The following is a 12810-nucleotide window of genomic DNA, read 5'->3' on the forward strand; positions in this document are numbered from 1 at the left end:
TGCTATTAGCTCAAAATTTTAGCACTATCATGATTAATTGGTTAGTTAAAAATATACAAAGATCTCGATGAAGCTATATTTTAACAATAATCTTATGGGCTAATCGTTTTATGCACAAAAAAGATCTCCACATAAAACAGTTATTGCAACCCAAGAAAATTAGTATGGTGCAAGGGGTGGTCAAAGTTCTGAGTTGCCATGGCGCTACCAGTAGGCTCGAGTCACTTTATCATAAAGCATTTTTTGTAAAATAAGTATTCCGTCAATAATCACGTGCAACTAGTCATGCTTCTAGAAATTTAGTTAGCCACCACTCTTCTTTGGAGTGGAAAACGTGGTCCTTGACTTCTCTCTTGTTTTCTTTCTTCCTTCTTCTTTTTCTTTTTCTTCTTTTCTTTTTTTTTTTTTTTTTTTTTTTTTTTTTTTTTTTACGTCTGGCCAGTGGATAGTGTGGTAAAAAATAAAAAAAAAAAATTCTTTATGCACCACAGAAGGTATAAAAATCTAATATAAATACACATCTTGTCCGATTAGACCACGTAGTCATCATTTTTCAACGTATATTTAATGTCTGTAGATCAATTTTTTCGTTTAAAAATTTTGTATGATGAAAATATTTTATTTTTTAAAAAATTATGATATTTTATATACATATTATGCATTCTATATTCAAAAATTATAATTTTTGTCCACAGAATATCATAATATAACGCAGGATGTCATAATTTTTTCAAAGAATAGAAGCATTTTCATCGTTCAAAATTTTTAAATGAAAAAATAAAAATTGTAGATATTAAATATGTATTAAAAAATAATTAGATAAAATTATCTCTTTCATATTATGATATCTTGGTCATATTATGACATCCTCAGATATATTATGTCATAGGTTGTCATAATTTTTTTCAAAAGATAGAGATATTTTTGTTATATAAAATTTTTAAATAAAAAAATTGATCTACATATATTAAATATAATATATGAATCAATCGGACAAGATCCTATACTCCACGGTGGATTTTTTACGCCGCCTGCTATGCGCAAAGAATTTCTTATAAAGACAATTCCGTTAAAAGTAATGAAAGCCTGAATTTGGCCCGACTTTAATTATAGTTCAGAAAGAGAAATCAGGACGTCGCCTGGCCTGGCAGGCCGAACAAGGTCAGCCCAAACCCAGTAAAATTCAGTTGAAGCAGGCCGGGCCGGATGGACCGGGCCAAGGCTGCTCTCAAAATACTCGTTCTCCCACTACTGGAGAGTGGAGACGGCGCAGTTGCGCGTCAGGCGGAGCGAATCCTCGGGAGAATCTCCGCCCGCATATTCCCCATCCATTGGATATCCCCCGCGCACGACCTTCGAGCCCCCCTCCATACCCTCCAAGTGTCCCAAAATGCCATGCGAAAGGGCCCCCCCATGGGGCTCTCCATATCTTCTCGCTCGGCAAATTTCCAAGGTGGAGTGCGACGCGAGCATTGGCCGTCGGGCGATCTCTCGTTAATTGGAGGACACAGCGTTGTTATGTTTCCTAGTTGTTTGTTTCCAGCCACAGGGGAGAAGAAGCTCGGCAGTTGGTGATCCAGAGGACGAGGTCAGAATTATTCTTCGCCTGTACTTGTTAATTTGCCTCAACACAACTATAAGTGATCAGGTTTATAATTTTCTCCCAATTTTCACCAATACAATCTTAGATTCTCCTCATTCTTTAATCTCACGCACATTCAGTAACTCTGGTTACCACGAGCTCCTCAAAATTTACCAGTTCACTGTAGGCTCTTCACCATTTTAGCTTAACAAATGTAAATCTTGCAATTAACCTAACCTACTAGTTCTAACCATAACCTGGTTCTTCCACACATCCACAATGGCAGCCTGAAGTTTGTGTTACAATTTTTTCTTGTCGGTTTGAAATATGACTAACACAAAACGCTATAGGAGCACAGTTTCGCTTCGTCCTACTTTGCTCTAGCGCTATTAGCCATGCCTTTATTTCTATCTGTTCTCCAAAATAAATTCTAGATGATAAATTCAATCGCACCAGGTTCTGTTGAAGCACCATTTCGCTTCATCCCTACTTCCCTCCAGCGCTGTTAGCTAGGATTTGGTCTCTATCTGTTCTTCCGAATCATATGTTAGATGATTAAAAAAATAACATTAGAACATCCGTTTGCAATCATTATGCTTTCTTTTAGCTCTACTAATTCTCTTCGTCCCCACACCTCTCTCTCCCCCTCATGATTGTGAGATAAGGTGATCGAGGGACTTCAGTTACAGAAGGAATACAGATTCCCGGCAATTTTTGAACCCTTTCTGGACAGTAGACATGCATTATGAAAGGCCCAAACAATGATTTGAATTAATTCTAATTACTATAGTAGGACGGCATCTTTGGTCTTACATCAGTTGTAAGTCAAGAGAGAGTCTGATTTATTTGGAATGAAACATTTTCTCCCCCATGAGGTGCCTTTAATAGGGCAAAACCATGAGGTCCTATGCTATACTATAGACCAGAGGCCGAAGCGGATAATACTTCACGCTTGCCGAAGTAGAGACCGACCCGTCTGAGAGTCTAGCTTATATAGAATAAGACCTTCTCTCCTCCATGAGGTGGACAATTCCTCACGTGTGGGAACGGAGACCGACCCATTTAAGCCACAACCCTTTACCGCAACACTAATAAATCAAATTGCTGGAACAAACTTCTATAGAGCTCTTAGCATCCCATGTCTTGCAAAGTAAAGAAAAAGGCATTTTCAGAAACTTTATAATGTGTCAGTTCATGTACAGGAAGTTTTCCTAATTGCCTCAAAATATATATTTTGCATTTTATTGCTCAACATCTCTAATTTAACCTTCGCTTTCATCAAGATGCTGAAAACTTTTCTGGTTCTGGCTTGCAAAGTTTCTAAATGAGCAATTATATATGAAATTATATAGAAGTTTAGATGTGTATCTGTTTATACAAGATGCATAGAATCTTTTGTACTTTGTGGTTTTCTATGTCAAAAAATAAATAACATACAGTCTGCCAGAATTTATAATCTCCAATTAGATTTATTGGTTTAGGACCTTTAGGTGCAGATATATATCTATTTTCTGCTTGCCTCAATCTTTTCCTAAAGATATTTCTTTTGCTTTCCTCTTCTTATCTATCAGCTAATGTAGTTTTAGTTACCGAAATGAGTTTTTGAGCGCCAAATGCTTTTCTTCTGGTTATATTGAGGCAGGCTCTGTTCCTCTTTTTTTTTTTTTTTTTTCTTTTTTTTTGCTTTTTTCTGTAGATGGAAATTAGAACCTCTAGTTTAATACTGACAGGAATCTGCCTGTTTTTTCACCATGGGTAGAATTTTGCCTTTCCTGTTTGTTCGGTGATGCTTCAGATAAAAGTATTAAGGTTGTAGTTGCACATTTGGAGAAGACATCAGAAAACTTATATATTGTCTTTTAATTATTCATGTGAACTGAAAAAAAATAGTTGCATGTATATAGGCTCTCAATCAAGCTACAGAGATAAAAAAACCCAGAAAGAGCGCATCTGTTGAAAAAATAAATTTATTTATCAAGGAAACACAGCATATTCCAGTTTATAATAGACGATGATTGACCCTCTTTACTCCTGAATAGCAACATGCACTAAAGTGGATATGTTTTATAGATCATTCTAGAGCAACTCAAAAACAATTTCTAATCCATTACTGAAGTCCATCCTTTGTCCAGCTGAGCTCAAATCATGTCCTTGCAAGAGTCACATGGTAACTGAGGTCGACCGCGAAGCACATGGTTGTCATAAATCTTTCAAAGGAGTTGTCTGTCTGTCCAAACTTTCTTTCTTCTGTTGGTTTTGTCTGTTGTTTCAGAACTGGAGGTGAAGCCTCCGGTGTTTGATTTTACAAATGGATTGAATCTCCTAGATTACCAATAAATAGACCTAAAACAAACCAGTGTTAAAAATTTGACATGAGCATTGGATCAGCATCAAGGAATTAGCTATTCAAGTTATTGGGGAATTGGGGTCTAGATGAATTAAACTTGAACTTGTGCACTGGACTGTATCATAAGTGAAACAGCAAGAAGCAAATTGCCCTCAACCTTGACTGGACCTGTCATATCTTGAGGAAGCGGTGCTCACCTTCTTCTGTTCAGAACTAGTCCTGCGAAGACCTAAATCTAGACCTGCTTGAAATATGGGTTAGATTTAGATGAAGCAAACACAAAATAAACTGCATCCAATCATGGCAGATGACTTATTGATGTATATTGAAGTATTTTACTCAATTTTCAGGTTTTGAGATCAAAATAATTAGACTCTTTCTGTACCTTTCAATTTCCTAGTGAAACAATACTTAACGTTTTGATCTAGAAATCTTTATTTGTGTATCCGCTATGTATTTATTATTAATAGTGGCATTATGGAATATTAAGACATTTCATATTATGAGACCGAATTCTTTTGGCCTCTTGTAATATGATTGAAATTCACTTGACATGGAAATTTCCGTGTTCATCTTTAAAGGAGAAAAAAGGGGGCTTTAAGCTCTTTTTTGTTCTTTTGTCATAGTTTGCTTGAATTCAAAACCTAATTTTGCTTTTGAAATTCTTCAAGCACAGCGAGACTTTTGATGAGAACCTAATGAAACTCTACCTAAAGTTTACGTTATCAGATCATAATCTAGCAGCCTAGTTATTATTTTCCCTTCGTGCACATTTGTTTCCTTTTTTCTCCCTGCTTTCCTCTTCCTTGTGTCTGAGATATTTAACAGACCAAGCTTTTGGCTTTTGCAAACTTCACCTCTCAATTCCAGGTAATCCTGTCTAGTTTTTTCTGGGACACTGGAATAATCATCCGTCAAAACGTGCATCATAAGGCAATGAATTTTTCCCTTAATAAGAAATACCATCACTTGTGTTCAACCCTATTTAAATTTACATCCTATTCTCATAATTGTGCAAACTGACATCTAGCATTTGTGGCATCTGTGATCGAGAGAATTCCAAAAACCTCCATCCTCCTTCGAGTGCACATCCTCTATGCCTCCACTTGTGCCCGGCCGTATGCAGCACGTAGGATTGGTCCACATCCCAGCCCCAGGGCCTATAGCTTACATCAGCTAGGCCCATGGTACATTAGCATGATTGCATGTGCAGACCACTCCCATGTACATTGAGAAATTGTTAGTCAGAACAATTTTACCATATGTATTTTGTACCATCAATAATAAATCAGCACATCATTATTATTAAAAAAATATATAACGTTATCAAATTTGATTGAAAATTTTGAATGAAATTTTTTTTTTATTAACTATGATTGATCAGTTGATAATTTTTACTGTTTTGAAAAAAATAAAAAAATTTTAAAAATGATGTACTGGCTTGTTATTGAATGATGCATCGTATACGTGATAAACCCATTCTAACTAATAATTTTTTGTGCACATCACATGTGTTGGATAAAAAAGATCCGCAGCCACCTCTAAAGTGTGAAGTGTAAATTTTATGTGTAACCAAAGTGTGAGTTTTATGTGTATAAACTCTATAATACACATGCATTCTATGACGTGTGCCTAATCCTGAAACAACAATGAATTCCAAGTTGCTAGGAGAAGTGGATAAATGAGTTAATAACAGTCATGCGAAGCTATGACAATGCAGTACCCATACGATACGAAGTTTAAGTTGGGGTCCTTCGCTTTGTTCACAGTTACTTAGGCATAATCCTTGTTCTTATGATTTTCTTTGATTTGTTTAGCTTAAGAATTTTGAAATTTCAATATTGCATGTTTGTCGGGTACTCTATAAACATTTAAAATTATTCGACTATTTTATTATTTTCTTCTTTGGAAGACATCATTGATAAGGAAGTAACGGAGTAGGCAAGGCATCCACGGTTTTCATTTCTGATTTCTTATTCAATGACACCAAAAAACACCCAAAAAAAAGAAACAAAACTGGAGCTCTACAATTTGCCACGTGTCGGCAAGCAGGCCCTCCCGTTCGGTGGCCTCCAAGACATGCACCGCTAATGCCGGTGCCTTTCCGCTGTTGCCTCTATTATAGCAAACAGACTTTGAAAATGACGTGCCGGATTGCCATCGTTACTAACAGCGGGCCCCAAAAGAGAGGAGCTGAGTTCACCTTAACAATGATCTATTGCTGTTTGAAACCGGCAGCGGATGCAATGCATTTATGAGTTGCCACGTTGCGGGCCGGTCGGAGCGTCAGTCGCGCTTGCCGCGCAACTAACGGGACGTTGACGTCCGGTCACGGCAAACGCCAGAGGATCCGCCGTCAAACTCAACGGCCGTCTGCGAATCGAATTATCTCGTCCTTGGGCTCAAGCTTCTCTCCGAACCACGAGGCTCGGACTCATGAGCCCCCCGATCCGACGGTCGGGATCGCCCCAACCAGGCTCGGCCTCCCATATAAAACCCATCGTATCTTCCCACTTTGGGCTTCTGGGAGGCCAGACTCCAGAGATAGCGGTGAGAGGGGGGAGGGAGGGGGAGAGAGAGAGGCGCGACGAAGTTTGTACGGTATCGGGGTATCTGAAGCGATGGCGGAGAAAAATGAGGAATCGGTAGGGGAGTCGTTGATGGAGAAGATAACGGAGAAGTTCCACCACGAGGACTCCTCCTCGTCGTCAGATTCGGACAACGAGAAATCGCAGCCGTCATCGTCGTCCGTCCAGTCCAAGATCTACCGCCTCTTCGGCAGGGAGAAGCCCGTCCACACCGTCTTGGGCGGCGGAAAACGTAAGATATCGCCGCTTCGTATTTTTTAGATCTTTCCTGTGCATTTATTTTCCAGAAATAGAATTTCATGCTTTTTCTGTTGATTTTCTAATGATTTGTGAAAAATCTTTTCGAGATGATTCGAACTGAGATCCGAGGAGTTTATTAGCTATCGTTAACTTTTTATTGGACTTTTTTTTAGCTGGATGAATCCAAAGCTTTTACTTTTTTAAAGTTTGAATAGGGAAAATTACTTAGTTAGGGTTTGCGTCTCTTTACTCAACAGTGGCAAAAAAAAAAAAAAAAAAAGAAAATCAGTTCTGAACTATTTTACAATATTTCAAGGAAACCCTAATTGTGGTGGATTTCGATAGGTGATCGATGATTCGAGAATATTCCACCGGGTTCTCGCTTCAAGAAGTACCAATCTGAACATTATCGAGTTGTCTTTTTGATGAGTTGATTTATGAATAGATATCTAGTGATTTCGCTCTTGATTGAAATAAATTGATCAAATCCTCCTTGGTCTGACACCCGACCAAAACTTATATAATTCATACATTTAGATATAGTAAATCTTTTTTTTTTTTTACGTGTGTATAAAAAATTAGTTATTTCTTTGTCCTTAGTTCCTGCAAGGAATCGTATTATTATTTTTTTAAAATTGTCCAAATGGTGCTTGAGCTATTGATGCGGTGTAATTTGGGTTATGTACCCTTTGTTCTTAAGTTTTTTTTTTTTTTTCTTCCCTCCACCATCCTTTGCAGCTGCTGATATTTTCCTATGGAGGAACAAGAAGATCTCGGCCGGTGTGCTAGGTGGGGCCACGGCCATCTGGGTCTTGTTCGAGTTGATGGAATACCACTTGCTCTCTCTTGTCTGCCATTGCCTCATTCTGTCACTGGCAATCCTGTTTCTCTGGTCCAATGCGACCACCTTCATCAACAAGTTGGCTCTTTAACTATGTTTGGCATTGCTTTCAGTGGCCTGAAAAGATCAATCTTTATCTGGTTACTTAATTTTTTTTCTTTTTTTTTTTTCTTTTTTTTTTTGTGTGTGTGTGTGTGTTAATGTTTGTAGGTCTCCGCCTCACATTCCTGAGGTGAGCATCCCTGAAGACGTGGCTGTGAGTGTCGCACTTTCGCTGAGATATGATATCAACAGGGCCTTTGCTGTTTTAAGGGACATCGCATCGGGACGTGATCTGAAGAAGTTCCTCTTGGTATTTTGCTCATTTAAAATGGTAGTGGATCTAGGAGTATTTGAATCAGCGTTATCCTGATTGGTGTGCCTTGGTTTTGCAGGTGATTGCTGGTTTATGGGTCCTTTCTATCATTGGGAGCTGCTGCAATTTCTTGACCTTGTTTTACATAGGTAACCAGATGTTTTGACCAGTCATTTAATGTTCTGATTTCTTTTTTTTTTTTTCGTTTTGTCATTTGTTTTGGACTAAATTCTTGCCTCTCTTTTTTTCTTTTGGAAACAGTATTTGTTACACTGCACACAGTGCCTGTTCTGTATGAGAAGTACGAGGACAAAGTTGACTCATTTGGAGAGAAGGCAATGGCAGAAATCAAGAAGCATTATGCAACAGTTCATGCCAAGTGTTTGAGCAAGATTCCAAAGGGGGCATTAAAGAGAAGAAGCAGCTGTAGGTTCTGTCAGTTTGTGGCTAGCTGTGGATTTTTGTGTGTTGTTGTGACATTATCCATTTTGCTTAGAACTTCCACTTGGTGCATGCATGAAGTGTCTAATCTCTTGGATTGGATTATTCTTGTATGTTTAGCAGGAGCGAATCCAAGTTTTTATTATATGGATCGTAAATAAGTTTGCACTATTTTACCCAATGCGAGCATCCTGTTATCTGCTATTTCTGCTGGTGATTTGATTGAATAATTTATATGCTATGAATAAGTTGATGCTATCTTTTTGATCCATCTGGGTCCATTAGTGCGGTAGAAGTCTTCAAGTGGGATTTATAGTAAATTGGATGACACAAGAAGGCGCAGTATCCCAGCTTGAATGAACATACACATGTTTTACAATGTAACTGCAGGGCACATGTTTCGATTGACTACTAAGGCGTCATTGCAACATGTCTCCTATGTTTGTGCCTCATATTGGCGTCATTAGGGATCTAGACTGCATCTTGAAGTTGTAGCTTGGTCTTTTATGGTCTCTGGTCTCAAGGGAATTTATTTTAGATAGAAGTATTTACTATTTATTTATCATGTAGTAGGATTTACACCATAATTCTCTTCTATTCGTGTTCTTACCTTGTTTTTCCTTTTGTATTTTCAATCTTAAAGAATCTTCGAAGGTTTGCTTTCTTTTCACTGCAATAACTGGCATTAGTGTGGAGATTGGGTGTTCAAAAGAGGTTGTGGAAAGCACTGATTGCTAACCTGCAGGGAGTGGAAGTGAGTTTGAATTATTGGCATATGATTTATAGTTAAACATGATTCCTCTAAAGCTATGGTGAATTGGATGGTTCACGATGACTATTGGAATCTCTCACGATTTATTTCCATTTGAAGTCCATGTATGTGCATTCATTCTTCTAGAAAATCTCATTCTGAACTGTGGCTTATTGTAATGCATCTGAATTATTTTACCGGTGAAGAGGTTTCGAAAAATGTGGAATCTTGAAAATGACAGTGACACATGTTACTGAAGAATTCATCCAATAGTTGTTTACAGAATATGTATGTTAAAATGAGCGTGGGATCGAGGTAATACCAATCTCTTGCTGGAAGAGTTTAATATGAACATCCATAGAAATCTTTTTAAAAGTTCGGTTTACAAAAAAGGATGATTGTTATGCTGTTACTTATATCTGTCATCACGCACAGAGATGGTGGAAATGCTTTTGTTGGAAAAAATTGGTGAACCAGATTCTTGATTCAATAATGACAAGGAAAACCTTAAACTCTTGGTCATGCAGAAACCAACGGGCTGGTTGAATAACTTAAAAGGGTAATTGCTAATTAAGTTTTCTGCTAATTTGCTGTCCGTTTCATCCAAGGTTTTTCTTGAAAGGCTAGAAATGCTGGGTGAGAGATTGCAATACTTAGTTGGAGCTGAGCAATATTTCTGATGGTGACGGTTGGGATGGCACTCATAGGAACGTTGAAATGTATGAATTTCTTCTGCAAGTGGATAAAATCTTTGGTCCTGTGTTGCGTTGTTGGAATTTGGTTGCTGGCTTTTGGTTCCTGGTGGCAAGTGGTATGTTATATGTCCTGTCCTGTTGGCTTTCTTGCGAGACTATCCATCAATTTTTGTGATTGTACTTTTTATAGAACTCTAGCTTAATGCTACGGAATCTGCTGCTCTCAAAATATTGTCGTCATTTTGTTGAAGTAAGAGCTTATGGTAAGAAATGTGCTTTTGGGTGGACTTACCGAGCAGCTACTTCAGGGCTGTTACCTTGCTTGAGGACCACGGACATGGCTCGCTTTCATTTTGTTTGTCTGAAATCCTTTCGGGGCCTCAGGAGGCTTAGCAAGCTAAGGTAATTTAATTACTGAAGCATTGGCTACGGAGCTGTTGCACTTATTCTGTGTTTAAAATTTGTAGGGAGTTAAGACAGGAGAATCCACTTCCTCATGCATGGCAACATTTTTAAGCTGATGAAGGCGTCATTGCATCTTGCCTTGCACATTTTTTTTTTATATTTTTTAAATTGGTTCTTCATTTTGTTCACCCGATGGAGGTATGCTGTGGTTCAAATTTTGAAATGGATCTTCAAGATTATAACACGTTCTGGTCAGAATTTATGTGAGAACGGTTAAAACGGAATCGACAAGTTGCGCTGTAGTTTTGCGCTCAAAATGCCTTTTGATATGTGCGAACTGTATCTTTATGACATTCTCGTAGCAAAATATCTAATGGACATTTCGAAGATCTTGCAGATGGTGATGTTAGGTGGGATGAATAATTCGCAATCAATTCAATGATGTGATCTCCGTTTTGGCTCTTGCAACCTTCCGTCGGACAGTTCCCCGGCCTTAGAACTAATTCAAGTGTCACTTAGAAGGATTTAGCTACATGTGAATGAAGACATTTAGAATGATATATATATATATATATATATATTTTATATATTATATATATATATATTTTTTTTTTCCTTGATGAAAAGATTAAAACTTGTTGTTTAGTTTGGCATTCAAATGCTCTGAAATGTACTGGTTTTGTACTGTAGCGTCTCTTCTGTTTGGAGTTTTCCTTTCCCTTTGGGTAACAGTTTTGAATAGCTTACTCAACGCAGAATAACTCGCGGATATTAACTTGCACAGTCTGTATCGGCTTTGTTGCATGCATTCTTGTGTTCAGACGCGTCCCATCCATTCATTGAGGACTGTACACGCTTACGGTGGAGGAGTTAATGGTGCAATGCATATTGTAGCCGTGGTCGACAATGATAGGTGGGTAGCATATGACGTCTTCCCCAAGATGTTTGGCAGTGACTTGATGCAATGGGAAATCTTTGTTCTCAGCCACAATGCAAAGGTTGAAACTTGAATTCTATGATGCGGTGCACGTGGCTGTCAAATCTTGCTCCAGCAACCAAGCTGTAATGGTAAATGCATGCTTGCTAAATTTGATGAGCCGAGAATCGGCAAGAGATTATTTTCTAATAAATAATTATGACAATCTGGCGCCATTCTTAAGCCTTTCTCTGCCTTCACTTGTCGTGCGTCCCACCGACACACGTTCCATCACTGATATTATACCATTCATGTGGAGATTTGATGATACAAAGTTAGATTGGTAAAGATGTAATAAGCTGATAACGAAATTCTTTCATTTGTTTGGTCTCACATCACCTTCAATAGAGGTAAGTGGGTAGAAGTTTGTGCCTATCGGCCGCTTACCAAAATCTTCAGAACTCGCCAAATTATGTTTGAGGTGCCAACCGGCCAAATCGTGTTAAGTGCTTCTGCTCATCTGCTTGTGAGGGGCCGGGGTTAGGTTGGCAAATAAATGAGCGAAGAGAATGGATAGCATGTACAAATGTAACGTTCAAATTCAATTGCACAATGTATGCTGGTCCTGACAGTAAAAATTGGGAGGAAATATTAAGCTACTCACAGGGTTAATTTGATCGTCATATCGGACATCCCATCATGTAATGTTAGTCGGATGCGCATCATTTTCCCTCTTTCTTGATAAAACATTTTCCTTTGAGCATTAACATTTTCGCAATTAGATAATTTGGTACATGAAATGCTGAACCGTTCTAAGCCATTTGGATTGGAATATACTGAGCCATACTGGTGGCCCACCTAGACAGTTGCACCATTCAAAATGAAAACCGATGAGCAGAGAAGGGAGAAGTAAAGAGAAAAAAAAAGAGCCAGAAAGGAGAAGGAGAGGGGAAAGCAGAGAGGCCGTCAGAGATGGCCGAAGGACTGCTATGACTGTTGGAGGGCTATGAATGCCAGTGGTGTGTGGGATAGGATGAATTAGAGAGAAAAAAAAAAAGAGAGAGAGACAAAAAAAGAGAGAAGAAAAGAAGGAGATTAAGAGTACCCGTGACCAATAGTGGCCGAGGGCCGGGAGGCCCATCTCCCTCTGTGTAGTTGAAACAGGGGCGAGAAGCCCCTATTTCGATCACAAATCGCAATCTTTATTTTTTTAGGATTTAACAATAAATTAGTAACTTATTTACTAGATTCACTAAAGTAAATCTAGCAAACTAGTTGCCAACATCACCGTAAATCTTCCAAAAAAAAAAACTACTATGAAACAAGGGCAAGTAGCCCATGTCTCAATCTCATGAAAATCATAAAAGATATTTTTACCATCGAGAGGCTTTAGTGGCCCTTCAATGACCTCTCCACCATCTTTTCCTTTTTTTTTTTTTTTCTCTCCCTTCTTCTCTCTTTGTTTCTTTCTCTACTCATCGATAATCCTTCGAGAGCCTTCATAGCCCTTCGATAGTCACCACCGACATCTCCACCAACCTCCTTTATTTTTCCTCCCCCACCCCTCTCCTCTTTTTCTCTTCCACTGTAATTCTCCCTCTCCCTTGCTTCTACTTTCATATCACTTTCATATCAGTAGAGGCCGAATA

General features: G+C 38.4%; 1 protein-coding gene across 1 annotated transcript; it reads left to right on the forward strand.

The window, feature by feature from the left end:
- Positions 1-6453: 6453 nt before the first annotated feature.
- Positions 6454-8598, forward strand: LOC105041675 (reticulon-like protein B3). Its single transcript, XM_010918667.3, has 5 exons — positions 6454-6749; positions 7496-7676; positions 7809-7950; positions 8033-8102; positions 8215-8598. Exons 1-5 carry the CDS (start codon positions 6551-6553, stop codon positions 8553-8555), a joined length of 933 nt encoding a protein of 310 aa, XP_010916969.1. The 5' UTR covers positions 6454-6550; the 3' UTR covers positions 8556-8598.
- Positions 8599-12810: the final 4212 nt, after the last annotated feature.

This window comes from Elaeis guineensis, chromosome 2 (genome assembly GCF_000442705.2).
Source record: "Elaeis guineensis isolate ETL-2024a chromosome 2, EG11, whole genome shotgun sequence".
Lineage (NCBI taxonomy): Eukaryota > Viridiplantae > Streptophyta > Magnoliopsida > Arecales > Arecaceae > Elaeis > Elaeis guineensis.